The 27,971-nt window shown below is 54.2% G+C and overlaps 1 protein-coding gene across 1 annotated transcript in view; it reads left to right on the top strand.

Moving 5' to 3' along the window:
* Ptprn2 (protein tyrosine phosphatase, receptor type, N polypeptide 2) overlaps positions 1-27,971 on the top strand; it is a 496,397-nt gene that overhangs the window by 406,275 nt on the left and 62,151 nt on the right. Inside the window, exons 14-15 of the mRNA XM_005414104.1 lie at positions 1,204-1,416; positions 16,196-16,390. Of these exons, the coding sequence (XP_005414161.1) occupies positions 1,204-1,416; positions 16,196-16,390 (408 nt within the window). The remainder of the gene's footprint in view (positions 1-1,203; positions 1,417-16,195; positions 16,391-27,971) is intronic.

Here is a 27,971-nt window from a genome sequence, read left to right as displayed (position 1 = left end):
CCCCCTCCGGTCCCCGCCGGCCGGCGCGCCCCCTCCCCTCGCTCGCGCGCCGTCAGCTCCGCGCCCGAACCCCGCGTCCTCCCGAGCGCGCATCCAGGCAGGAAAATCCGGGCGTCCTTTCTCATTTAACCCGCGCTTCCATTAACTCGGTCCCGGCGCCCGCTAATCCGCGCGCGGAAAGCAAAAGGAGGCTAATTAATGACCAGCTTTTCCAGTCAAGACCGGCGATAATTGCTTTGGTGGCCTTTATGATTACAAGATAAAAATGGGCCCGGCCTGACATAAGAGGCACTGTGTACACTCGGAGGCAGAGGAAATGAAGAGTTGGGAGCCTGAATGCGGAGCAGAAAATTACTAATAGAAGAGAGATAATGAATAGGCCGGCCAGGCATTCATGGGGAAAAATCCATTTTGTTACCACGCGAAATTAGGTGGTGGAAAGGAGTTTGCTAATTGTTCTCGTCTTGTAGCGACCAGGACTGAGGCAGGGCGTGCTCTCCCATTCATTTCCCGGGTAATTGTGGGGGGCTCGCGGCCGGGAGTGTGGGCGATGTGCCGGCAGCCATCCATTTTCCTGTGGCGCTTTTAATTGTCGCTAATACACCTCCTAAGGAAGCTAATGAGGGGCACCCGGGCTCCTCGCCCTGGAGAGCAGTGACTGGCACCAAAGGGTATCCTCGTGCTTTGCCCCACCCCGAGAGAGTGCAGGGAGGCCGAGGGCCTGGGGGCCCTAACTCGGGGCGGAAGGCTGGACTTCCGGGTTACCCATTCGCGGTCCGCCACCGTCCGATTCCGGAGCCACACCGAGGTGTCTGGCGCAGCGGACTCGGGATGCCCCCGAGGCAGGTGGGCCTTTGCAGCGTAGCAGATTCCCCAAAAGGTTCGGGGTGACACGTTCTGTGGAGTGCTGCCAACTTTGTAACTTGGTTGCTGCTCTACCTGCGGTCCCCCTCTCCCAGAGACACTCCCGATTCGGCTGTGGGAGGGAGCCTCCAGTGAGGGGAGACAGGGCCCCGTGTCACCGGGATGCGCCGCCCCTGGGTGCTGGCACGATGGCTCCCTTGAGGGGCTCGGGCACCGTGTTTTGGTGCCTGCGCCCTGGCTTGTCCCGTGGCACCGGGTACTGAGGATGCAACAGAGGGTGGCTTTCTGCGAAGTGGGGATCCCGGGAGTGCTAACGTGGCCTCTCTCCTTGTCCTGCAGAGCAGCAGGCTCAAGCTCCTGCCTCACAGGAGAGAGCAGGAGGACTCCACCAAGTTCATCGTGCTCACCTTGCTGTCCATGGCTTGCATTGTGGGGGTCCTCCTGGCCTCCAGCCTCGTCTACTGCCTCCGCCATGGCTCCCACCACAAGCTCAAGCAGAAGCTGTCGGGCCTGGGGGGCGACGCCAGCGTGGACGCCACTGCTGCCTACCAGGTAAGAAGAGCCTCCCGTCAAGGGCCTTGCTGGTTCCCGCACTGCACAGACATGTCTGCTTCCTTTTCCTCGCCCTTGGCCCCTCCCCCACGCCCAGCACTTGTTCATTTATTTATAGTTTGGGTTCTTTTATGACGACAATTTGAAACTTCTCATTAGCATTCATGTAAATACCTTGCAACCACAGCTTTATGGCTCTGTATTAATCTTACGCTGTTCTTGGATAGTTCCGTGTTAGCTGTGAAAGCGGGTTGCTAATTAGAGATATGGAAAAAGTACAATACATGAATTATGTATTATCTGTTATCTTTCTTAGTTTTGGCCACTATTAATGAAACATGCCAGGGCTGCAGGATGAATTGGTTGTGTGGATGTTTGAAGATGGCTCTTAAATCACTGACTTCCTCAGGGTCCCATATGAAAAGCCCCTCTGACCTGATCTGTTGCCACCCTGTGCTGTGACTCGGATGGAGTGAAATCTAATGCTGATAAATGGGAGATAAACCCGCATGTCAGCGGGAGGCGGTGGGCAGCTGTGTAGGGAGGTGCCAATCTCCAGCAGACACACCTGGAGAGACGGGGAGACTGGAGCTGATGGGTAGACACAAAACCTCAGAATTCTGGGACGCTCTGTAGTGTGTGTTTCATGTCTAATAGCATTACGTAGTGAAGTAAGACGAGACAGCAGTGCAAGTGGGCGTATCTACAAGTCAGGACCCTTGGTTTCCGTAACATAAAATATAAGTTAATTCCATGTATATACAGTATCCCCATTTGGGAAGGTAAAATAATTCACTTAATTGCCATTTTAAAAGTTTGATCAATATACATTGGTAAGGTTTCCTCCCATTGGGCTGGCTGGATCTTTGTCTTCTGTGGGCACGTGACCACGGCGGGTAAATAATTCCCGTGTTTCACAACAGTCAATACTGCTGTTCTGTCTTTGGCATCACCAAGGTAGACTCTCCAGCTCCTTCTAGGAGAGACCTGAGGCCCCAGTTGGCATGGAGCTGGCTGGACTTTGTCCCTCGGGCCACCCTACCCTGCCCCGTGTAAGGAGTTGTGATGAATTCATAAAATTTCTGTGCTTAATAGAGAACACAGTATAGCTTCTCTAGTTTCAAAATACTTAGTATTGTCACTGAGTGGAGAAAAACCTCTAGTATCCTGCAGGGGTCACAAGCCCGGTCAGAATGATCCTTTTCTTATAAAGAAATGGCAACTTCAAATGGGTTGGAGATGGCATTTCAGGCATAGTGCGTGGCTTTGCTTCAAAGAGAAAGAAAAACCACGTTTGAAGAAGCAGCCTGAAAAAAATGTCACATAAACTAGTAAGAATTTACCCAGAAGTTCTGTTGAGCAGGGCCATCAATATAGGATGCCAGGTCTTCAGGGCCAACCTTGTGTCGAAACATAAATAAATTATCACCTCGTTCTGTTCCAAGTATGAGAGACGGGAGATCATACAGGCGTAGATTTCTAGAAAGCATGGCATCCTTTGATATACTTTGAAATTCAAATATAAAATATTGATAGAATGGAAAGGTTAGACTTGCATGCAGAAATGACTAATTTTTACAAAAATGCAGGTTGAAAATGCATACTTAGAACTGAGTTTATGATAATTAACAGAAAAAAAGTCTTCCCAGTGACAGCTCTAATTAATAGTATCTGTAATTAAAATCATGCCCTTGCAGCAGGAAAAGTGTTTGAATTTCTTAGAGTGACCTTTTGTGTTCCTCCTGGGGACATGGTGGGTAAGTTGATATTGATTTTATAATGAGCTCTGGTTTGTTTAATAAGAATCTATAATCCAGACAATAAATGAAATGTGTGCTTTTCTTCAATCCAGATTAATAAAAAGGGGGAAAGACAGAAGAAAGAAAACTTTGTCTTTAAAAATATGATCTAGGAAAATTTGGACATGATTGTGACGATTTTCCGTTGTGCTTAGTTCTGAGATCACTCCCAGACACCCTTGGAGAGCCACCTGGGTGGGCAGTGGGTATGCCGCCACCACTCTGGAGAGAACCAGAGCACAGGAAGGCAGGATGCCACCCACAGGACAGGGACCCCGTGGCTTTTGGCTTCGGATTTAGCTGGGTGACATACAAAGAACTGAAGCTGCTGTGGTCACGTAGCGGGCACGTTGGTGCGTGAAGCAGATGTGAACTCATGCGTGCACCTGTATCTCTTCCCATTTCCGTAGCTGCCATTGAGATACCCTTCAAGTTTAAAAATCATCTTATAGCAAGTTTTTCAAAATATTGCAAGCATAAACAGTGCCTTGTGGAGAAAGCGTCCAGTTGCCCTGGTGCTCTTTATGTCACTGAACTTCTATAATACAAGGAAAGCTGTAGATAACCTCACCATAATTCCCACTGCTGGGTTACGGGGAAAGCTGAGCAATTTTATATTATGCTTCATGTTATGGGGCATGGTGTACACACTTCATGCATTGTTTTGAAGTTTTTAGAAGCCATAAAGATTCCAGTGTAAGTAGCCTGGGGACAATAGGATGATTGTAACAGTATATGAAGTTCTGTTAATGTCAGCTCTCAAAGGTCTTCTGGAAGGGAGAGAGCTGGGCGTTCATACAGAGGGAAGGAAGGCACAAGTGGGGCGTTTGGATGGGTAAGAGTGACGGTTCCATGGTGGCTAGTCGTGCTGTTCCAAAAGGAGAATCCGTGTGTCCCCACATAGCACTGGCGCTAGTGTCACTGAGCACACTCATGGAAGGATCCAAGGAGACCCTTGATGGTGACCTGGCAGCCCTCTACTGAACATGGAGGGGACTGCCTGTGCGGCCCTGGCGTATGTGACCACGGAACCCTGGCCATAGGTCGCAGCAGGTCCCTGAGTGTCCCTTTCTCAAAATCATTCCCTGCAGCCTTGAGTGATGAGATTCTAGTGTAAACATCTGTATCTCCTTCCTCTAGGTAGGCCTGGTCCCAAGACTACCAGGATTCATCACTTTCTGAATTTATGTGTGTGGGGTGCATGTGTGATTTTTGCTTTATGTATTGGTAAAACCAGATCTTTTGGGCAGATTTACTTTTGATGCTCTTCCAAGATATCAATCCCATACAATAATCCAACAAAGTTTAATTTGCTCACAGTTTAAAAGTTGGGTAAATTAACTTTTTGAATTAACTAAGTATATTTTTAAAAGTTATTTTTAGTAGGATGTCACCACCAAACTTTTCCCTGTTGTTTCAGTGAATGTTTTTGTCAAAGTATATGCAACACAATATATTGGGATTAAATTTGTACTTAATTATCCAAAAACAGATTCTTCTTATTTCTACTCTTCCTTTCAAACTAGGACAGCATGTCATATACATGTATGTCATATGGGTCCGTGTGAGTTCATGTGGGACACACCCACACTGAGGGTGAGAATTCTCACGTTTTGCCCCAGTATATGTTAAGCGTTATTTCATGTGGATGTCCCATTTCTAAGGAAGGCGGTTGGATAGAACTGCACCAAAAAATAAGTTGTTAGGTGATTAGAGACATTCTTCCCTTTTTCTCTCCAAATCTCTTTGAATGTTGCATCCATTTCTTTGAAGCTTTGATCATCTCTGAACAGCAAGTTTAGTATTCTGCCTGCCCGCTCTCCCTCCCCAACACCAAGGCAGAGGCTCCTGCAGAATTTTCAGCAAGTTCTCTTTTGATGGTTATTTCACAATACCCAGCAGGTTTTCTTGTGTACTTGAGGCCTTTGGAACCAAACCACGCACTGGGGCTACAGGGACCCCCACAAGCAGAGCTGCTCAGAGCACATCCAGGCTGCCGTGGCACCCATTAGCAAGTGATTATCAGTGTAATGACAGGGTGCATGTGGCTGCTGCTACTTGAGGTGCTCAGCAGGTTTGGGCCGATGGCTTTGCTTGCTCAGAAGTGCCCTGACTTCTCACCTCTGGCAAAGGAAGCTGAGCTCTTATGCGGGGTGCAGGTCATCACCTGCTGGCTCCTTCTCTTATGAATTATGAGACCCCTTCTTCTAGGTGAGTTTAATCTTCTGTACTTGGCAATCACTAGCCGTGGAAACAGAGAAAAGATAGGGTGTTTCCAGTTTTGCCAAGGTTCACTTGGTTCTACTACAAGTTTCTGAAAGGCCTCTCTACTCAGTCAGCTGTGTATCTTAGAATGGCTGTTCTGGTTTTATGTTTAAACTTTCAGGTTAAAATAATAATCATTTTTAACAAATATTCAAGAAACAAAATCCTGCTTTAGAACTGGAAGGGTCCTTAAAAACGTGTTATTAAAGAATATCATCTTGTTACAACATGGGCAAACCTTGAGAATTGGGAGTTTTCTAATTTCAGGGAAATCCTAATTTCAGGGAAGCTGGCAGCTGGTAGGTAGAAATTGCCCACCTTCCTGGTACTGGTGTGGTTCCCAGGCGCGTATTCCACCTCCCCCGGGGGTGCCAGGTAGTGGAGGGGAGGTCTTCTGCTCTTCCTGGGCCCGCCGTGCCCTGGGATGCCCCAGGACCTAGTTGCAGATAAAGCCAGGGTGGTTCGATTGGTGCCAGATTCCAGGCTTTTTGAAGCAGAAATGTGACCATCTAAGGAAAACCTGCAAAAATTTCACCCTGCTGAGGGTAAAGGAGCGCATTTTATCCCTAACAGTTTCAAATGATCAATATGATTTTGGTAAGCTTGGGTGAATCTGCTAGATGCCTTCTCACTGTAGGTCAGAACATTCTTCCAGAAGGCCAGCACCTGTTAGTAACACGCTGTTCTCAGACACCCCAAACTTTCAGGTACATCCTTTCCAACTGGTGTGTCCGGGCCTGTTCTGCAGCATGGCCCATAGGAACTCCTTGACACAGCGGACAGCTGAGCATAAAGTAAAGCTACTGCCCGCCCTGGTCAGACAGGAGTAATTAGATCAGCATGATTAAAAGTAGCAGAGTGCACAGCAAGATGTGTGGAAACGGGAGACTGGGTGTTCAGTGCTCCAGCACCCTGCGGCCTGAGCTCTGTGGCTCCTTTTGTTGCTCCAATATTGTTGGTTAATCAGCAGACGTGGAGACTTGCTGAACCACTGTTCCTGGACTGAGGAAAAGGAGAGGAAAGGAGGGAGATGTACTGACTCAGCCTCCCCTGCATGCTGGACAGCTTTCCAGACCACCTGGTTCTGCTCTCTGGCGCAGAGGCAGGAGCGTCCCGAGGCCAGAGCGGGAAGAAGCTCAGCAGTCGGGGGAAGGGTTGTCTGCAGCGTGTGGGAGACCATTCCATGATGGAGATCCTGATGGGTGCTGCTGGGAGCCTGACCCCCACAGAGGGGCCCTCAGTGCCTGTCCCAGGCGGCCAGCTATGCCCGTCCAGCGGGGCCCATAAGGTCCCTGAATTGTCACTTCACAAGCACGTGGAGGGGCACAAGTAGCCAGAACAACCTCGCCCTACCTCTGGGTCAGGACCTGGGCAGACTCCAGGCTGCAGCGCACCCCCCCACACAGAGCACCCGTGACAGTCTCTGCTCTGTGCCCACTGGGACCATGGAACAGGGCCCTTCGGGACTTGGGAGCAGACTTCCGTGTCTCTGGTATGCAAGAGCCCTGCGAAAGTTAGCCCACAGCCAGGCCAGACTCCAGGCCAGACAGGAGGGACGTGTGTGACACTGAGATGACAGAGAGGAGTGCAAGCCAGTGCACCAAGGATTCTCACAGAAAGCTCACAGCGGATGGATCCATGGATTGGGGGAAGGGGGTGCAGAGGCAACCAAGTGGGCCTGGAACAGGGCCCGTGGGTGGCCACGTGGTATGGTGACGGCAGGAGGGGACCTGGGGCTCCAAGCAGGGATCCTTGGAGCAGGCTAGTATTCAGCCTGGAGGCAGGAATGGAGGTCCATCGGGGGTTCTGGAGAGGAACCCGCCTGAATGGCCTGGGCCGTGGTGAAGACACCATGTGCACTGTTCCCCGAGGGCTCTGTCCCCTACCCCAGCCCACACCAGTGGAGGGAGAGTCTCACGTTCTTTCCTTTATCCTGCTCTGTTCTGTTCTTGTCTTGTTTCCCTCTTGCTATGCTTTTACTTTGTAAATTCCTTTCCCATTATTTTAACTCTCGGAAGAAAGTGGCTATGGCACCCAAAGGCGCTAACTGTGACTTGCTTCGGTTCCAGACCTGCGCCTCCCTCCCAGGGTTCTGCTTACCTCATAGCCCACATGCAGATGGGCTTTTCTGGGTCCAGGGTGCCCGAGGGGTGCAGTCTGCAGGGACTATCCCCAGGTGAGGCCACCTGTGTGTTCACCCCTGGCTGGCACAGGAGGGTGCTGGTGTCTGCTCTGGACCTGTCATGTGTGGGTCACCCAGGCACCTTGGGACTCCACATTTCCTGAACCAACAGGAGCTTGCTGAAGTTGGTTTTGGGTGTGAGCAGGACCTGCCACACTGATGAAGAAGGCCAGAGTTCAGCCCAAAGGGGATGTAGCACTGTGATGATGCCTGGTGGCCAGAGAGGCACACGGGGGCTCAGAGCAAGTGGGACATCAGGGAGAGATGTCTTCTTGGGCCTGGGCAAGGTCCTTCCCGCGAGGGTCAGTGGGCAGAGTGTGACACCACACAGCTTCCAGGGCCTGGGAACCACACTGCCTGTTCCCTGCAGGAGCTGTGAGACACTGTCCCGGCCATCAGTCACCCATCCTGAGACCTGGCTGCTCCAAATATGATGTCCTCACCTGAGTTTCTACTCTGGGAGGATGCAGCGGTCGGGAGCAAAGTGCGGATGCTTATTTCTCTGTCACGAGTGTAAGACATTTGTACAGATGAACCCTGTGGGACAGGGGTGGGTGTGAGCAGGTGCTCTTCCAGGGTCTGTTAATACATAAGGTGGAGAGCTGGCAAATTCAGTGTCTAGGTGTGTGCTTCTGTGTGATCATTATGATCACATTAGCAAGCAAGGCCCAGTACTTGAAAATGCGTGCCCATGTGTGGTGTTTGAGGAACAAGGGCCCAAATCACAGACCTCGGTTTGAGTTGACCCTGTAGTGGCTGCTGGTCAGCCAGTTAGAAGTGTTTGCAGGTGACCAGCGTGCCAGATGACATCGACACCAGGGTGAAACTGGACTCGAGTCCTCCGCTTAAACAGGAAGTCTGGTGTCCTTCACTCAAGTGTCGCATCATGTGCCCCCAAATATAACCTTGCAGGAGGGAGCAGAATCGCACCTTTTACTGGTCCCTAAAACACAGTTGAGCCAGAACTAGGCTGCTGGAGCTTGGGTACAGTCAGTGGAGACCCTTATCTGGAATCATGAGAGCCTGGCTTCAACCCCAACACCAAAAGAAAAAGAAAAAGATATATATGAGTGGGAGGAAATAAAATACAGATTTGTTTACAAAACAAAATAATTAATTGCGATGGAAGTTACACCAGGAGTTAAAAGTTTTGGCGTTATTTTTACCCACTTTGTGATATTCTCCTCTGACAGATGTAAGAATAAAAGTACTCAGAGTGAAGTGGCCCCCAAATGTGAAATTTAAATTTGAGGGGAAGGGTTGCCATTTGCTCCCAGAATGGCTCCTGTCTGACTATGGCCGGGGTGCCCCCTAAGTTCACGTGACACCGTCCCTGCTGTCGTGACCCTGGCTGGACACAGTGTTCAGGGGGAACTGAGCGTGAGTTGGGGAAGTGGCCCTGCAGGTGTCACCTTCATGATCCCCGCACCCCCATGACTCACCGCCCTTGGGGGCGCAGGATGCATTTGGAAAGCAGGAGGCGATGCGGTTTGGAGCCCACAGCTGGACATCACAGACCCTGCCCACAGCCCCCAGCCCCGGCCGGCCGCTCTCAGCCCGCGCAGTCAGTTCACCCTCCTCGTGGTGCGGGATGGGGTAATTGGGCCCGGGGTGATGGGTGGCCTTGAGCGCACGGGCTGAGCAGCTGCTCCCCTACCCACTCCCAGCCTGCCCTTTGGCTTAATGAAGAGCGCCCAGCAGAAAGCCCTGAATACCCTTTGTGTCCGGGCCGCTCCTTCCAGCCCCCAGCGCCCGTGCTGCCTGCTCTGAGGCTTTGTTCCACCCTCCCACATCCCAACCACTGCCATCTGTTCACCCCGCGTGTGAGACCCGCACCCCGGCCAGGGACCCGGCTCTGCCCTGCACACCACCGCCCAGCACGTCACCTGGTGTCCCCCGCACGCCCACAGTGACGTCTCATCATCCTGGACTCTGGGCCACTGGCTCCCTCCGCACTTCACTTTCCTCACGTGCCGCGTCCGTAACTCGCAGCCCCTGGCAGGGACCCTCAGTGCTCCATCACATGGATCGATGGATTGAACTAAGATGTTGACGGACGAGGCGCCGCGCGGGGAGCCACTTAGAGCTCTCTGGAAAGCCAGCCCAGAGTTCTAGCAGCGGAACAGCGCCGGTGCGCACAGAGCGACCCCTGGACGCTCCCTGCCGTGGATGTTGCCAGGGACAGTGAGAAGGACGGCAGTGGTCATTCATTACTTGTGAGCAAAAAGAATGTCAGAAAAGTGGTAGAAGTTTCTTGAAGAAAGCAGCTGCTCTTGCCCAGGCCATGCTGCCCAAGCTGCAAGAGGGTGGTGGTTTCTCTTTCCCTGGCCAGGCTGTTCCCAGTGTCTGAGTGTGGGACAAGAGCCATGGTGCCCACAGGAGCCACCAGCATGGCTCTGCCCATGTGCAAGCCACTGCTGGCTTCTTGGGGAGCCCTGGACCCCCACATGGAGAGTGAGTCATCACTGCCTGAGCTGCAGTCCAGATGTGTGTGTTGCTTTGCCTGCCTTTTGAGGGGGTGTCCAGGGTGGCCAGGTCCCTGTCACACCCAGAAGTGTGACCAATGACTTCGTGCTCTCCGACACCTAAAACTTCCGCCTTTAGTTAGAACATTTGAGATGACTGCACAGGTTACATGGGAACAGAGAGGCTGCTGGAACTGTGTTTCCCTCTGTCTTACTTTCACACCCTTTGCTGTAAGCTGTCGGATGCTCTCCAAGGTAGAAGTCACAGGGGAGACAGACGGGTACAGCAGGCACTCAGCCGCATCTGCACACGTGGGTCATCTGCAGCCCAGCCCTCGCCGTGGGCAGCATGCCCGCTGTGGAGCATGGAGACCCCATAGCTGTACACGTCGCCTCTTCCTGCCACCAACCAGGGGGCAACAGGAGACACATCCAGGCATTCCAGCCTGCAACTGGTGGCACATGTCTATCCAGCACCCAGTTGTGCGCCCTGGGAGAGGCTGAGGAGGGACAGGGACATGTGGGAAGAGGGACACAGGAGGAGGGAGGTAGGGATGAGGGTGGCACTCCTCTCCCCAAGGGCAAGCTGCTGTAGCACAGGCTGGCATCAGGGTGCTCTGGCTCCTTCTTACATGGCTCAGGACGTGTCTGTGTCTTATTTTGAGAGACCATCTTGCAAGGTGGGAAAAATTACTCAGTGACGCTTGGTAAACACTCTCTATCCTGGAGCTGTTTTGGTTGGTTTGCTAACATGGAGTCAACCACTCAAATAAAGCAGCTGCGTGTTCCTGGCTGGGTGGGTGCTACTCACTGGGCCCTCAGGGCATGGCCTGAGGGAGGGGACTGTGGGGTGAAGAGGGTCAGCTTGGTAAGGAAGGGACAGCAGGCTGGGGGACAGCAGGTAGGGCCATGCCTTCATTCTCTGCAGCTGACCCAGAGTGCCTCTGAGAAGCACATTCCTTGGGTGTATGGTATGTCCATGCACATGTGTGTGGGGGACGTGTGCACACATGTGTGCCCTTTGGTCTAAATGTAACAATTGTCTAGGCACCATGGACAAGCTCCCTGGAGGTAGTGGAACTGGGTCCCCACGGAGTGGCAGCCCACAATGGCCTGCGTGCTGCTCTGGCCTGGCCATGTGCCCTGCAGGGAGGAGCACGGCCCAGTGTCCTGACTCCTCTCTTGGCGTGCCCACCGCGGTGTGGCCCTGGCCTCCCCACAGATGTTTACGGCAGGATCATGCACAGAAAACAGACGCCGTCGGGGCCGGGGTTGTGCACACAGCAGCCGCGCTGGCCGGATCGCAAGGCGGCACCGTCCCTGTCACGTGTGGTTTATGGTGACACGAAGCCACTGAATGGGGCTGTTATGAATGGGAAAGCGGTTATGCAAGAAGCCTCTCCCACCGCAGGGCAGACGCCTCTGCCCTGCCCTCCCCATCCACATTCAAACACTGCTCTTCATTTTAATGGCACTGAAGGCCGAACTGTAGGTTTTAAATGGACCTTGTTTGTTTCTTACTACAGAAGGAACAGCTGCCTGAAAAAGCAAAATAAAAATTAAAATAAAAACCACCTTTAACTCCATGATCAAGTCCCCCATAAATAACTCAGCTCCTGCCGCCCCAGGGTCCTGCTCACCCGCCCTCGCATGCTCTTACAATCTGACTTTCCGTGACGCAAACGTCCCTGCGCTACGTGCTCCGCAGCCCCGGGGCCGGTGAGGACCTTCCTGCAGCCGTTCACACGGCAAGTGCACTGCGCGGTGGAGCCGGTCCCGGGGTGGTGCAGCATGCTCCCCCTGTGTCTCATCCAGCCTGGAAGTAATTGGCCTTTATCCCGCCCAGCACATCCTAATGAACCATTTTTTCCTCCATGGCTTTGTGTGTCTGTTCCTTAGTTTTGTCCTGTTACTCCTAATTATGCTCCGCAAATAACCCTAAAAATTCCAGGCGTCCTTTGTGTGCATACTTAGGCAACGTGCGGCTTTGTTCCAATTGTTCCTCGAAAGGTGCAGAGAGCTTTTCTTGAGCCTTTGTAGTCTTGGTCTTTCTTTTAGCAGAATTGGAGAATGACAGGTCTTTTCTCTCAGAGTGATCCTGCTCTCTGTAATTTTCCCCCATCAGATGCAGAGTTGGGAAATGAGACATTTGCATTATTGTGTGTATGGATGAATTTCTGCCCCCAGAATCTTATTCAACTTATTTTGCAAATTGTGCTATAAAGCAGTCTAAAATACTTCAAGGGCGATGCAGAAGCCTCCCAGGGCTGGGCTCAGCATGCAGCGAAGGCAGGAGGTCATGCAGAAAGTGATGACTGTGGTACCCAATGTGGATGCATGTCTCTGTTTGCTTAATCTGTATGCCTGTGCCCTGAGGATTTGCGTGGAAGGTGTGTGGCTTCCCAGTCCAAGCCGGCTCTGTGCTCTGCTGCAGGGCCTCAGCTCTGGTACTGCGGGTGGTATGGGCTCAGTGGCCCGGGGCTCTTGCACCCTGAACGTTGGCTCTGGAGGCTGCTCCAGGCCATCCGAGTTGACCTCTCCTATGTTCCTGGTGGAACCTGGGTCAGGTCCCCTTCATCTTGCCTTGCTTGACGTCTTGCCTGGTGTGCTCTGTGGATGTTTTACACAGTGTGGCCCAAGCTTCCCATGTCCGTTTAGCAGCAGAGCGTTTACATGGGGAGGATTGTGGGAGGCCACCCTCATCTTCTGGAAGCCTCACTCGCTCTGACTCAGCGGGAGGAGAGAGGGCATCTCCTGGGTGAGTGGGCAGGAGCCACCTGGTGTGCTGTGGCCCTGGGACCTGGCACAGTGGGACGGCCCTGAAGGTCTGGCCTCATGGCAACAGTGTCTGGGAGGAGAGCATCCAAGGTCGTGACTTGCAGCTGGCGTGAGCTTCGGGAAGCTTTGAAGGCCTAGGACCTGGCTGGGCAGTGTGGGGGTTCAGCAGGCCTCACAGGACCCACCCACATCGACCCCACTTCACGGCTCATAAGACAGAGTCATCGCACTTAGGGGCCCATCCAGTATCCCGGCTGTGAGTGGCAGAGCAGGGGCTCAGACCGGACAGTGTGGCCGCAGAGTCCTCACCCTGAGCTACTGTGTCACACTAGTGCTTTGTGCACATCCTGGACCTGTCCAGGGCCCATCCTCTCTCACAGTAATGGATTTCATTGTCTGTTAGGGGATTATTTCTTGAGATGCCAGGAGTAGAGTGCTTATAACCGTGGACAGCGATGGCTGTGGTGTCTGCCTGCACACCCCGCTTCCATATTGTCTACCGTCTCTTCTCTGGGAGCTTGACATGATTTGCATGTATTTTCCTCTCAACACATCAGAGAGGCCACCCAGCCAAGAGGCCAAGCCAGGTGCCCCAGGCTGAGCAAGCCTCTCCAGAGGCACAGGCCCAAGGTCTAGGCAGCCGGGTCAGACTGAAGAGAGTGTCCCTCGCCTTCTGGAACTGTTTGTCTTCACACGCACGGGCCTCTCCCTCAGCACTGAGAAGACACTGAGGTGCACAGTGGCCGCGGACGTGCTCGGCTCCCTGCAGTGACCCCTGCATGAGCCAGGTGTGCAGTGTCACTGGAAAAGCCCCCGTCCCCATGCCCTCCTGGAGCTGGGCTACCCGCCTGGCCCACTGCAGGAGCTGTGAGGTCCGTGCTGTGGCGCCTCAGGCCTGTGAGGACCACAGGGGAAAGCATGGCCTGCAGGCACTTGGTTGTGCCCACACCCACAGCTGAGTTTGCATCTCACGTCAGGGGGGACTCACAGCTGGAGCCCTCGGGAGGCCACTGTCACACCCTGCTTGGCCCGGCACCGTCTTTGTACAGGTAAACAGACACACAGAGAGGGTGGGCAGCTGGCCCAGGCCACACAGCCAGTGCATGCCAGTGCTAGAGTTCAGAGGCAGATGTGCAGGCTCCAGGCTTCTCATCATTGTGGGTGACCTAGGCGTCCAGTCTCGGGTAGCTTTGTGGAGGTGCCACACACCCCCTGGAGGCCACAGCATGTGGCCATCTTGTCTACCATTCAAGGCTGCCGAGCCCATGGAGTAGAGAGCAGGACCTCAGCCCAGCTGGAGCCCTACCTTCCCAGAGGGGCTTCCTAGGTCTGTTACCCCAGTCAGTCCAGGACCTGCGCCTCAGCCAGTGCCCCTCAGCCTGTGGGGGCAGGGTCCCACATGGGCACAGCTCCCCAGGGTCTCCTCCTGGGGTACCTCAGCCAGGCTACACAGCTTCTCCCCCACCAGCACTATCTGGGGCTCTTTGCTCCTGTAGGCCTTTTCTGGGTCTTGCCCTCAGCTTCCCCTTTCCCTTGTAAAACCAATAAAAACCCACATGGGTGGTGGCTAAAGCATGCCTTGTACAGGGACAAATCTGCCAAAATGAAGCCCCTGACCTGTACCACCACTGTGTGCTCTAAAAAGCATGCAGAACATAAAGGCTGCTGGAGAAACCAGTCTGTCCTCACGGAACAGTGCCAGCTGTGCCTCCCAGGGGTCCAGAGCCCCTCCATGCTGTGCCACCCCAGGACCACGGTCCCATGCAAAACAGAGGATAACCACCAGCAGTCTGGGCACTCATGTCCTGATGCCTTTGGGATGACTTTGAGTCTGCGCAGCCCTCAGTTTTCATTCTGGCTTAGTTTTCATTCTCTTGGTTTTTGTTGCAGACCCCATGCAGGGTCACTGGCTAGAATCTGGGGGTTTTCATTGTAAGCAGGCACCGTAGCAAACATCGTACACTTCTGTTCTTCACAGCCGTACCGATATCTAGCTCCAGGGTGAAAAGACCAGGCTTAGAGGCCCTCATGTCTTGCCAAGTTCACATGAAGCATTTGTGGTAAGCAGATGCAGACCCTAGGCCAAGGCCTCCCTCCCCACTGGGTTTCACGTGCTGGGCTGTGGTGTGATCACAGATGGACACACCGCTGCTCCCACTTTCACCCTCGGTGCAGGGTCCCAGACCTCTCACCTCCTCCCTCCTACTTCCAGGAAGACTCCCTCAGCCCTCCTCTTGGGCAGTGGCTGGCTCTGTGCCGCGGCTGGACTTGCATGCAACCACGGAGGTTGGGCAGCCCCGTGTCCCTATGTCCTGACCCCGTCCGGCCATTCCATGGTGCAGGTGGGAGGCAAGTGAGACTGCGTGCACTCAGGGTGGGTACAGCATCACCTTCCTCACAGAATTCTCTGATGGCCTTTCATTTGCTTTGCATTTGGACATTAACATCAGCATAGAGGTTTTAAAAATAAATTCCTTGTCAAAAGGCTGTCACCACCCAACAAGCACTGGAAAACCTGCGGGGGGAAGGAAGCAGAGGTGCAGCCATGGCTTGCGCTCTTCTTTCTGTTCCCTCTGTCCTCACGCAGCCTTTTCTCTTAAGGTCACTGTCCTTGTCTCCTCGGTGCCTGTGATGGTCCTTGCCACTGGAGCCAGGGCTGGGGCCAGGGCAGGGCTGTGCCTGTTGGACCCCCAGGGCCGAGGACTGGGCTGTCTCACCAGGGCGAGCTGTGCCTGCTCTCTGTGGTGGGTCGTTCTGGAACCTTTGAGTGCTGCTTCCTTGGCCAAGAGGCAGCAGCGGCCAGGCAGACCCCAAGGACACAGTCAGTGACGGCAGGTACAGCGCTGCCAGGCCCCAGGTCCTCACAGGCTGCGCTCAGGTGGGAAGCTGTTTGGGGAACGAGGTTCTGTGTTCACCCCATGTGGAAACCACCTCACCCCATGGTTGATGTTCTCCTGAGCAGGGGTTCTGCCCACGCTGTGTAGGAGGCTGAGTCTGCAGGTGTGTGCACACGTGTGTGTCCACACCTGTGGGTGTATGCACACAGGCATTTGTGCTCAGAGCCAGCCTACCCTCTGTGGCCTGTGGCCTCGGGGATGAGTCCTCCTCATCTCTGCATGAGGTTGGGAACACCTGCGATGTGGTGCCCAGGACCTACTGGGTCGAGATGACCCGGGCCGCTCGCTGGCCTTCGGCCCATGTGAACTGTGGTTCTAGTGGGGTGCAAAAGGGCCAGGCTTCGGCCCAAGAACCCTGAGGCTGCCCGCCCAATGCCTGTCACTATCTTGCAGGAGCTGTGCCGCCAGCGCATGGCCGCGCGCCCGCCGGATCGGCCCGAAGACCCTCATGCCTCCCGCATCAGCAGCGTCTCCTCGCAGTTCAGCGACGGCCCCATGCCCAGCCCCTCGGCACGGAGCAGCACCTCGTCCTGGTCTGAGGAGCCCGTGCAGTCCAACATGGACATCTCCACTGGCCACATGATCCTGGTAAGGCCATACCTTGCGGCAGATGGAACAACCCTGTCACAACTGACCCCTGTCCTCTGCCGTCCTGCTTCCCTGGGCAGCAGCATCCCCCTTGAGATCCTGCAGCCACTGTGCCCACAGCTGCCCCATGACTCCGGGCAAAGGCGTTTCTGCCTGGCGCACATGGGCCGTGTCGGGTGCTTGCCACTGCCTCGCTCTCAGCAGTGGGACAGATGGTGATGAGCACCGACTGTATACGCCACTCCTGGAGCCCTGGCTGAGGAATGGCAGGCGCTTCCTTCACCCTCAGTTCCCAGCCCCCTGGCTCCACTGGGTAAATAAGTGTCACCAGTGTGCACGGCATTAAGGCGAACCTGGGAGACCCCAGGAGCCTTTGTGGGGCCTCTTCCCCTGGACACCCCCCGCTGCAGCTGTCCACAGTGACCGCACAGGCTGGCTGGGCGGTGGTGCTTACGGCATAGTGAATGTGCAGGTTTTCTTAGAGATGTTCATAATTCCGCCCTCCGCCGCGCTGTCCCCCGGTCTCACACCGCAGGCGCTTTCCCTCATAGGGAGCATGAAAACCAGAACGCCAAGCTGGCACGGTGACTTTCTCACCGGAGTTGCACCCTCCGTGGGCAAAGCTAAGCCCACTTCCTCTCCCAGCTGCAGCAGCTGCTGTGAGCGGGGCCTCGAGGTGCCCACGTTGTAAAGTGAGGCCAGGGCCACCTGCAGGTGTTAGTTCACGGCACAAGTTTTGGGGAACCGTCCTCACCTGATTTCCTAATAATGGTATGGACTGCTGCAATTGGACCTCGAGAAGCCAGAAAAGTGCATTCTTTACTAAAAAGCCTTGAGGGAGAGCTGGGAGGCGAAGTCCAGAGGCTGCCAGCGAAGCCCAGCTTCATTAGCTGAATCATCCGTGGATGTTCGGGACTAGAGCCTTCGGATGGTGCAGTCGAGGAGACTGAGGCACGTGGCCAATGGCTCCCAGACAACACAAGACAAAGTGAAGGGGTAGAGAAGCCTGACTTCTGGTCAGCGTCCCGCAGCGCCTGTTCTTGCCCTGTGATCTTCACATCCCCATCAGACCCTGCAGTGGACCCCAAGGCCTCCGTGTTCACGTGGCCAGCCTGTGTCACCTCCCACTCTGCCCGTGGTTGCTGCTGTCCACAGAGCTGCTTCTCTTCATGAACACCAGTCACGTGACCTGGGTGGGACTTTTCAGAGGTCATGAGGTTTGTTGCTTTCAGAACAGCAGCCAAGACTGGAAGCTGGGGCTCAGCGGGGAATCCGTGCGACAGCCGACCCTGCCGGTGAGCCCCTGCTGCCAGCTGCTGCGGGGATCGTCATATCCAGGACACCGGGCAGGGCCTGGTGGCATCTCAAGGGCACATGGAGCATGAGAACACTGCGCTTTTCACGTACATGGCTCTGATGGTGACGTGTATGACGGTGACCTGAGCACAGCAAATCGGTCAACTTTCACCTGAAATACCTAAGCCATGAGGAAGACTTCTCAGCTGGCCTGCTACGAGGTATGCTGTGGGAGCTCAGTGCCACGAGGCCGGCACGAGCACCTGTGCAGATGTGCCACCCCAACCGTCGGTGTCAATGCAGGAGCTCTGTCGGCGCCGGGGACCCTGCTTGTGCAGATTGTAAACTCGAGGAGGCCTTCTTCTTGCCACCGGTGCTGTGTGTGAAAGGGACACAACCAGGCACATTTCTGTTACTGCAGGACACAGGCTGACGTGCAGAGAGGCAGGGAGTATGGACACCACCACAGCCCAGGAGAGCCAGGCAGTCCCTGGGACTCTTTTCCCTTCGGGAACAAGTCCTGGCTTTCCTTGGCCTAACTTCCAGGTGGACTCAGGCCGCATGGAGTCACATCAGGTCACTTCCTGGCATGGGGAGCCCCAGCCTGCACCTCTCCTAAACTTAGCTCATTCCCTCAGCAGGCAAGGCTGCCTGGCCCACCCTTTGGCTGTGGGGTGACCGGCCCTTCTCAGGAGAGGGCTGAGAGCCATGGTGAGTGGACCAGAAGAGATATCCAGGTGACCCCTGGGGAAAGCCTGCACGGAATGTGCTGGAGAAACTGACCTTAGCTACGAGAAGCAAATTCCACGGTGATCATTCAGCCTGACCCTTGGTACAGGTGGCTCGTGTTTGTCAGACAGGAAACAGGGCAGCCGACCCAGCTATGTGCATGGGCTGAGGGACCATCAGACTATGGATTATGCAGTGTCCAGGTGAATCTGAAGACCAAGTGTTCTGAACACTCAGCTGTACTCGGCTGCTCCAGGGGAGCATCTGGAAAGCACAGCGCTTTAACACAAAGATCTGAAGAATAAGAGCTTCACTGCTTATACTTAATGCAGCGTGGGGTAGGGCGCACCCCCAGCGCCAGGAGTTATGGCTGAGTCTCCAGGAGCACTGTTCTCCAGCACCCTGGGGAGAGCTGGGCTAAGTCCTTCCTGAGATGCTGGGCCCTCCAGGCTGGCCGGGCCATGACCTGCAGGAAGACCCCTTCACTGGGAATGGCCTCGTTCTGCACACACTGACATCTGTGCTAGAAACCATGGAAACAACTCTAGGAGCGCGTCCTCCCTCGGGGAATAGTGCTGAAGGAGCCCGGGGCAGGGAGCTGCTTGAGGAGAAGGGGTCTCACTGCTGACACAACAAGACCACAGAGGCAGTAGAGCTGATGGGGACCCCACCCCTCGGGGCAAGCAGCATCCCTGGAGGAGGCCGAGCACCCATCACCAATCAAGGCATCCCTGTGGAGGGACAGGCCACAAAAAGTGAGGCTAGGAGGCGCAGGGCATGTGGGACTTCCATGGGCAGGGCCAGCGGGCCACGAACCTGCCTGGTGGCATGTAGTCAGCATGCTCCCCAGCCTGGGTGCTGTGTGCTCACGCATGGAAACAGGCCAGTTCCAGGATCTCATGAGCTTGCAGTTTGGCGTCCCTGGACAGATCTGCTGCATTTTCTCCTCTATGAGCCAGGCCAGACAGGTCGGCTTGCAGCAGGCCTGGGCTGCAGCCGCTCTCCACGGAGTCCTCAGCTCAGGGCTGGGCCCTGTACGCTCTACCCATTCTGGTTCCGACCCAGATTTTGGTTTTGTCATGTTTGCCTTCCTTTGCCGAGACAGTGCTTTTCAAATATCTGGCGTTTGGTGCAGCTGGATTAGTTCTGCGTGTTGCTGGAGTTCAGTGACGTTCTAGCAGTGCCGAGTGTGCTTGGATCAAATCCAGCCTCCCTCCACCCACCCCACGCCCCAGCTTCTAGGAATCGCTGTTCTGCGTTCAGGATAAGAAGGATGCAGCCTAGGTGTCCCAAGCAGATGAGTGAATGCGGAAAGCCGTGCGTGTGCACGCGTGTGTGCGTGTGTGTGTGTGCAGGCTGTGCAGTGTTAGTCATGAAGAACAGTGCACCCTGCTGTGGGAGCAGAAGGCTGGAGAACGTTCTGTGGAGTGCAGTGGGCCGGGGACCGACACCAGCACCGCACAGCGCTGCCTCCCGTCGGTGAAAGTGCCTTGTAAAAAGCCCGACTGTCCTGGGTGGAGCTAGGGAGAAGGGCCGTCATCCACAGGAAGCCGGCCCTGCAAGAGCTACCTGCCCCAACGGAACCCTGGACGAGAGCAGGGTCTGGCACCCAGCGCCGTCGTAGAGCAGGCACTTGCAGTGGGTGGGGCCCCAAGGGAGGTGACGGTGGAGGCGACCACCCTCGCACTGGGACGCTGCTCCTTCTGGGGACATTCCTTGATCCCGTCAGGAGCTCTGGGAAGCAAGTGATGTCACTCTTAGAGCTGTTATGAAAACTGTCATCATGTTGTAAGGAAGCAAGGACTGCCTTCCTGAGAGGTCCTGTGTGTCTTCTGTATTGTTTAAAGTCCTATTCCTGTACCACCCACGCTCTCAGAGGGCGAAGCTTCTATGTGCTGGACTCCGGGTGAGGGTGGCAGGGATGGCGACTGTCCTGATTTCTAATTGCATGTGAGTCATCAGGGTGTTGCACACACGTCCCTCGAAGCCAGCACCAGCAGGGAGCTCTGGGGTGGGGAATGTGGAAAACAAGCTGGGCTGCACACGGTGCATGCCTGCACTTGGGAGGCTGAGGCAGGGGGATCACAAGCTTGACTTGGGCAACTCAGTGAGACCCTGTCTCCAAATAATGAAAAGGGCTGGGATGCAGCTCAGTGGTGGTCTTTACCTAGCATGCAGAAGTCCTGGGTGCAATCCCCAGCACCACTAGTTAAAAAAACAGTTCGTTTAAAACCTGCTGCATTAGACTTACAGAACCGAATTCAGGAAAATAGTGCTGAACCAACTTTTCAGGAAGACATCTGCCTCGGTGTCCAGTGGGCGGCCTTTGCCTTCCCTTCACTCCCAGCACGTGGCAATAGTGATGTCACAAAGCAGACACACCAAGGGAGCCCACGCCACAGGAGCCGTGGCCAGGCCAAGCCCAGACACACACAGGACCCAGAGCACGGGTGTAAAACCTGTGGAAAGGAGACCTTCCACCACTGCAGGAAGTAGCTTAGGATTCTGCACCCCAGACAACAGAGGGCAGTGGGTGACCGGTAACCAGTGTGGGGCTCGTGGCTGGCACAGGGCACACTTGCCTTGCCTCCATGTGGAGACAGAGCCCCGGGCAGCTGCACGCCCCTCCCTGAACACCCAGCCCCCCGAGGCCCTTGGTTCTTCGTCCCCTCCCACGCAGTGCCCGAGGGCTATGCCCGTTACCCCACACAGCAGCACCGGCTCATGGCTCACAGGAAGGCGTCTGGAAACTCGCGCTTCCCCTTGTGGAGCGGGAGGAGCCTCTGGGCCCTGGGCCCTGGCAGGCTCCAACCTCCGCGTCTTCCTCTGTCCAGGCAGCCCTGGGGTGGCCAGAAAGTTCCCAGTCCCTGTCACTGGTGGTTGTGGGCGCAGCGCCCCTGGGTCCTCTCTGCAGCAAGGCTTCTTTGGCAGCTGCTCAGGCCCTGTCGCTGCACTCTGCTGAGCCAAGACACCCTCCTCCCTCCCTCCCTCTCCTCCCTTGTGTCTCAGTGAAGCAGGTCACTGCCTCGCGCTCCACGGCGCCGTCATCCCCAGTGCACATTCGGAGCCAAGGTTGCCCACAGCCGGGTGTAGACAGTGGCGTTCGCAAGGTGAGGGACGTCACCTGCCCCAGGGAAGGCCCTTAGTGGGTCTTTCTCCCGCAAGCACCCATGTGGCACAGTGTTACTTATCCTGGGACCATGCTAACCCCCCAGAGGAGGGGACGGAGGGAAGAGGGACCCTCCAGTCCGAGAGTCGCCGCCCCTGGAGCCCGGTGTCCTGGTGTTGGTCTGCATAGGGACCCCTCAGGAGCAGTTCAGAGCCAGGCGTATGTCAGTCTGACCTCCGATGCGACCTGGCCTTCTGGCTTAGACCTGGAGCTCCATCCTAAGGTTTTGTGCTGCCACCTGTGTGATGCTCCTGTGTTAGAGTCACAGGAGCGTCTGAGGCTCCAGGGCCAGGCCTCCCGGGCAAGAGGCAGGTCCTGGACAGCAGCGGTAACCCTGCCCCAGGGAAGGCCCTTACTGGGATGGCACACCTGCCATCCCAGCTGCTGCACTGACCAGCACTTCAGGTGCCGCAGCTCGGCATGTCCCACGAAGGACAGTTCCACTCCAGGGACCGAAGCTCGGCGTGTCCCACGAAGGACAATTCCAGCAGTTTTCAAAACGTTGCCCTCAGACAACACTGACTAAGAGAACAGATGTCCTCCGCCTTCCGGAAGACGGCCCTGGCGCCTGCGGATGCACATGGTTTGTTTCGGTAGAGATTGCCACACTCACTGCCCCATGGCAGCTGACAGTGCTCACCTCACTGCGGGTGTTGGCCGGCCAGCTCCAGAGCCACTCTAGGGAAAAGGCAGCTTCACCCTTCTCTTTTGTGTGCAAGCCGGCATCGTTCACACAGCTAGGAGTCCTCTTTCCTCCCTAGGATGGTTTTGCGGCCGCTCTGTGCATCACCAGCCCCTCCTGAGATGCACAGTGCTGCAGACCCTGGGTCAGAACAGATATTGAACCCAGCCCACTTGCTCCTGTCTCCCTGAGGACTCAATTATTCCCCTTCGTGGGCCAGGCAGCCCTAGGCATCTCCGGCAGCAGTGTCAGTTCATCAGGGCAGAGTTTCAGGAAGGCAGGGGAGCCCATCACACCAGGGTCACGGGCAGGAAGTGTGGCACGGCAGGTGCATACCTCTCCCATGTGCAAGGCTGTGGCTCCAGGCACTGTTGCCCATGATGTCAACGAGAAGAGGAATTGAGGGCAAGTGTGTGGCCAGGGTCTGCGTGCCTGGGGCAGCTGGGACACAGCGTGTTCCTCCCAGGGCAGGCGTGACTGTCTGGCTGCTGCGGGACCTCACTGTGTCCCCATGTGGCCTTGCCTCCCAGCCAGTGTGCAGAGTCCAGCCTCTTCTGAGGTCAGCAGCCAGCTGGGGTAGGGCCCTGCCCCATGGCTACCTGCAAGTCAGTCCCCTCCTTAGGGTCTCTCTGCAGAGGAAGTCACATCTCTCACATCCTCCAGGGGCTGAGATGTGAAGATTTGGGGGACACACCTCAGCCCACAAGGAAGGACGTGTGATGCCCATGCCAGCATGTCCTGGCAACTTGAGGCGGGGAGAGGCCCGTGTGAGTGGTTCTGTCCCTCCTGTACTGGGTAAGCTGGCACCCTGGACCTCTTATTTCACAGCCTGTACCCCACCCACCTCCCTTCGTGGTGCTTTTCCTGACTTCGCACCTCCTTGTTTGGGAATTCCTCTGTGCCTTGTCTTGGAATGGACTTATTCTATTTTTATTTTCACTCCAGCCTTACAGTGTGTGATCCTTGAAGCTGGGAATTCCTGTCTTCTCTCGATTCCTGAGATTCATAAACCATTGTGACTTAAATCCACCCCTCTTTGATGTCCTTTCTCGTAGAAGCGAGTTGGGCACTCATACCCACATCTCAGTGTCTTTCTGGCCCTCTCTTGACCCTGTGTCCTGAGTTCCAAGAAATTTCCTCAGCTCTCTCTTCCAATGTGCAGTGCCTCTCTTCAGCAGCATCTAATCTGCTCGTCCACCCATTGTATCTAATGTCAAGGAGTATTTTTCACATCTGTTGGTCCATTTTGTTCTTTTTCGAACTGTCCCACTGGGCTGTTCTGCTTTATCACTGGTGTCCACCTTAATCCCTGCACTCATTACAGACACATCAGATTGTTTCTACCCCCTGCATCTGTGGCATCCTGGGCATAGCCTGCCCTTTGCTGTTGAGCTGACTTTCCCTGGTGATGTGTGGTCTGGTTGTATTCTGACCAAACACCCACATCCACAATGCTGCTGCTTCTGTGGCCCTGTGCTGGGCACATTCACTTAACTGCTGCAGAGCTGGGCACTTGGGCATCTTCATGACGGGCCCCCTTCTCCTCAGCTCCTCCGCCGGGCTTGGGTCACTCACAGGAGGTTGATCGGCGCCTCCATCCTTGCTGAAGCCAGGCCTCTCATCTCCCCCCTGGAGCCCAGTAGAGATGGATGATCCTCCTGTGGCCCAGCATACCTTCACCCCAAGAGCGTGGTGGTTGGAGGGTCCTGGGGTAAGTCCAGCAGAACACAGGACTCTGTTCTAGGTCCAAGAAACCACCTTCCCTGCCCACCCACTTAGCCCCTGTCCCCACTGTATTTCTCGTTTCCTCTCTGCCTGGAGTCCAGGGGCTTCCTGACCTCTGGGAAAGGCTGTGTGTGGCATCTTCTTCTCTGTCTCACTGGGAACACAGGTTGTGCATTAAACACAGGAGCAGCAGTGCAGAGGCTGTGCTGCCTTTAATTTCTCAGCACATGGTAGTGGCATCAAAGAACCACTATGTCCTCCATAATTCACAGACCCCTGTGGGCAGCCTGGCTCCCAGACTCACCCTTCCGGGTTAGACAGAGCCACTACCTGTAAACCCGCAGCCCACACACTGGGGCCAGGTGAGCTCTGTGGGCCCCTGATAGCAGGGGGTACTTGCAGCAATGAAGGCAGCTGTTGGCAGAGGCAGGCTCTCCCCAGAGGGCAGTGACACCTGATAATGCACTGCCCTTCACCACAGCCGTTGGGACACAGGCACGGGGGTGTGGTCTGAGAAGTCTGGTGTGGTTGGCACTGAGCGAAGATGAAATATGCAGTGGTTTTAGCTCTGACGTCACCGCACAGCACGGCAGAGCTCTTGACATTCCCTGTCTTTGCTCTTCCCCGTGCCCCTGTGCAAGGCCTGACCTTGCCAGCTCCTGGCTGCTCTCTGCTCGGCCCAGCCCTGCCGTTCTGCTCTCCTAGGAGCTGGGGAGGGGAAGGGATGGCAGCTCGGGCTGCGTCCATCTGGGCAAGTCCGCTGGCCAGGAGCTGAGGTGTCCCGGAGCGCTGGGCTTGTGTTCCCAGGGCCATTTGTGTCTACTCATTCCTGCTATTCCTCATGAGCACAGAGCTTGTTTCAGGAAGGTAAAAATCGAAACATTCTACTTCTAATGACTACTTCTAGAATTTCTGCAAATATTTTCTAATAACATGTTCTAGAATTCAATGTTTCCCATCTGCTTATGGGAGAAAAAAATCACGCCTGTGTCACTGTCTAGGTAACCTTTACTGGACTCACTGGAATTCTTTATTCTTCAAAAAAACTTCATCAGAAAATCGTAACAAGTGCATCACTGGTACAGAACATAAAAGGCTGCTGCTAAGAAAAGACCTGCTGCTCTGTGACTGCCTGTGTTGCTAGGCAACCACCTTCCTCTTCCCCCCTCCCAGGCTTCCCTGTTATAACCACTGTCGTCATCGGGAGTAAAAATGTCTCCTCTGGGCCTTCTCGCGCAGGTGGGTGATACAGAGGTGCTGGCCTCCGAGAGGATCATGTCCTGTAATTGTGGCTGGGCTTTGGCCACCTGAATTTCATAGGCGACGGTCAAGTCAGGGAAAGTAGGTGGACGGACACTGAAACAAGCAGCTCTGCGGTGACATGGCAGCAGACATGGCCCAGAGCCCCGCAGCAGCTCAGGAAAAGGCCTTGGAAGGCACCAGTGCCACCTGCGTCCCCAAATGCCAGCACGAACACACCTGCAAGCACCCCGTCCCGCCGCCACGGCCCCCACAGGGGACGCAACCTCTCCTGGAGGCTGCTTTCCTCCCTGCTTGTTTCCATTAGAAGATCTCTCCATCCTGAGTCACCTTAGAATTGCATTTTCATGAGCGGCCTTTATCTCTCACCCGCTGCCTTTCCCGTTAACTCTTTGGAACCCAAGACTGGCTTCCCTGTGAATTTCGTACATTAGTGGCATTTTTAAGTAACTCATAGAGTACAGTATATTTCCTGTGTCAAAGGGACGTGGCTGAGGTTGGACTCAAATTCTTATTTTCTTATTTGACAAAGAACGTATATTGATTGATATTAATAAAAATGTGTTGTAAACCAAGTATTTGGAGATAAATCCTTTCATACCATCCAAGTAAGTTATAAAGACTAAACAAAAATACAGCTTTTGCCAGACGTCTCCGCTTTTGTAGTGGCACTGTTCTGATTTCTATTCCTCCTCGAAGCCTCAGAAGGCAGTCAGTTCCTTTGTAAAGACCAGCTTTGGTTTCTGTGTTTAACTATCCACATTCAAACTTTGATTATCCAAATGGAATGAGAGGATTTAATTATTGCTAAGCAGAGAGGTTTAAAAGGATGAAAAAAGAATTAGGAGGCTCTAATCTGTTTAGAATGACTGAGATGTATCTTGTGGTCTTCTGTGTAGTCTCTGCTAAGATTTTCAGTGTTTTCTATTTATCTCTGAAGATAACTACATCATCGGTTGAAATAAGACACTTTATTTGTAAGTATTTGATAGAGGGCTATTTCAGGAATTCAAGGTTCAGTGGGTAGATATTTCTTAAACTTTTAAAAGGCAGAAATCAGCAAAAATATTATAAAATAGAGCTAAATTTTCTTTAGGCTTGTTTGAATTGGAGCAGTTGCAGACTGGTATTTAAATCACCACATTGTAAATTTTTTTCTTAATGTCTGCAGACCAAAATTACAACAAGAGAAACACACAAAAGATATTTGGTAAAGGCAGGTGGTCTGGATAAATAATGTTCCTTTCATTAACATATTTCCCTTATTAACTGTGTAATTAATTGCACACAGCCAAGGGAAGGCATGGAAATTGCATTTTGTGATATATCAAAGCTGACTTACGCGTCACACTTCCATACAATTTGCCATTAATGAAGCCCGAGATGGAAGCCTCAAATCTGTAATTATTACTTACTCTTTGAATGACAAGCAAAGAATTTTATCAGCAGAGTTTTAAATTAAAAGGGATTAGCAGTAAATGTTGAAATTGTTAATCTTTCTTACGAAAATAATTTTAAAGAAAAGGTTTTAGTGGAAAGGGAGGCTCGAGGAGAGCACTGCCGTGAGAACAGCCATTCCTGGTATCCGCGTGCGCGTGTCTATGTCTGACACCGGAGGAAGTGTTTCTTAAAGTGAACGGGTATCTGGTGGGCCCGGAGTCGGTCACGTACTCGGGAAGCTATCGTCGCTGCCCCCATCCTGGCCAGGGGTCCGGTGAGCTCGCCAAAACCAGAACCAGGGCCGGGAAAGGGAAGAGATGGGACAGTGTCCTGAGAGAATGAAAACTTCCCTGACTCCTAATGCCGTGACTTAATTCCCTGACTCTGCCTCCGCCCTCCTTGCGGCACCTCTCTGTAGGTGGTGGACATAGATGTGGTGAGAGACAGTTGTCTTAAGGAACAGTGCTGCCCGGTGGCCCAGAGCTCTGCAGTGGGCAACTCTGCTGGGTTTGCACCACCCCCAGCCTCTTCAGGGTAGATTGACACAGCTTTGTGTCCATGTTCCCACCACACGTGACTGGCCCTTGACCACACCGGGGCTTGGGTCAGAACCCAGGGACCTGCTCTGCATCCCCAGACCCAGTCATGTCTGACTCTTCTCCCACTCCACAGTTGACCCCCAGGCAGTGCCCGGCTCTGCGCCAGACACTGTCCGTAGAGTAGGTGCAAAATCAGCCTATGGGGAGGGCTGCACACACACCTTCCGTTGATCTGCACTTCTGGCTTTCCCCCTGACTTGGTGACACTGACTGTGGAGCTACCCAGATAGCAACAGATGAGAGAGAGGCAGCGCTCTCGCTCCAGGAGCTCAGGAAGCCAGGCTGTCACAGCTCCTCAGAGCTTGCAGCAGGCCCTCATGGTGTCCCAGGCTGGACACCTTGCTAGAACGTCCTCAAGGGTTGCCAAGTCAGCACCAGCGTTCCAGCGTTCCAGCGTTCCTCAGGAACTTCTGAGCCCTGTCCCGTGAAGGTGCGCAAAGGTGACCAGGTGTTGTACAGAGATGAATTCCTCTTTACTCAAAATCCAATCACTCCTTGGTTTCCATCCAAATGTGTCTGGAAGGAATAGAACCCCATCTATCTCCTCCAACTCGCAAGTCTGCCATAGAACTTTGTATCATTGGGCACTCAGCTAGAAGTTGCAGGAATCACCTAAAACCTAGAGCCCACACTGTCAAAAAAGGTGGTGCAGTGTCCCCCACCTGCAGGGGGGTTGTGGTC

Source organism: Chinchilla lanigera, unplaced genomic scaffold, assembly GCF_000276665.1.
Source record: "Chinchilla lanigera isolate Chin_1 unplaced genomic scaffold, ChiLan1.0 scaffold00178, whole genome shotgun sequence".
NCBI lineage: Eukaryota > Metazoa > Chordata > Mammalia > Rodentia > Chinchillidae > Chinchilla > Chinchilla lanigera.
Note: the sequence above shows the minus strand (reverse complement) of the source record. Positions and strands in the feature narration are given on the sequence as shown.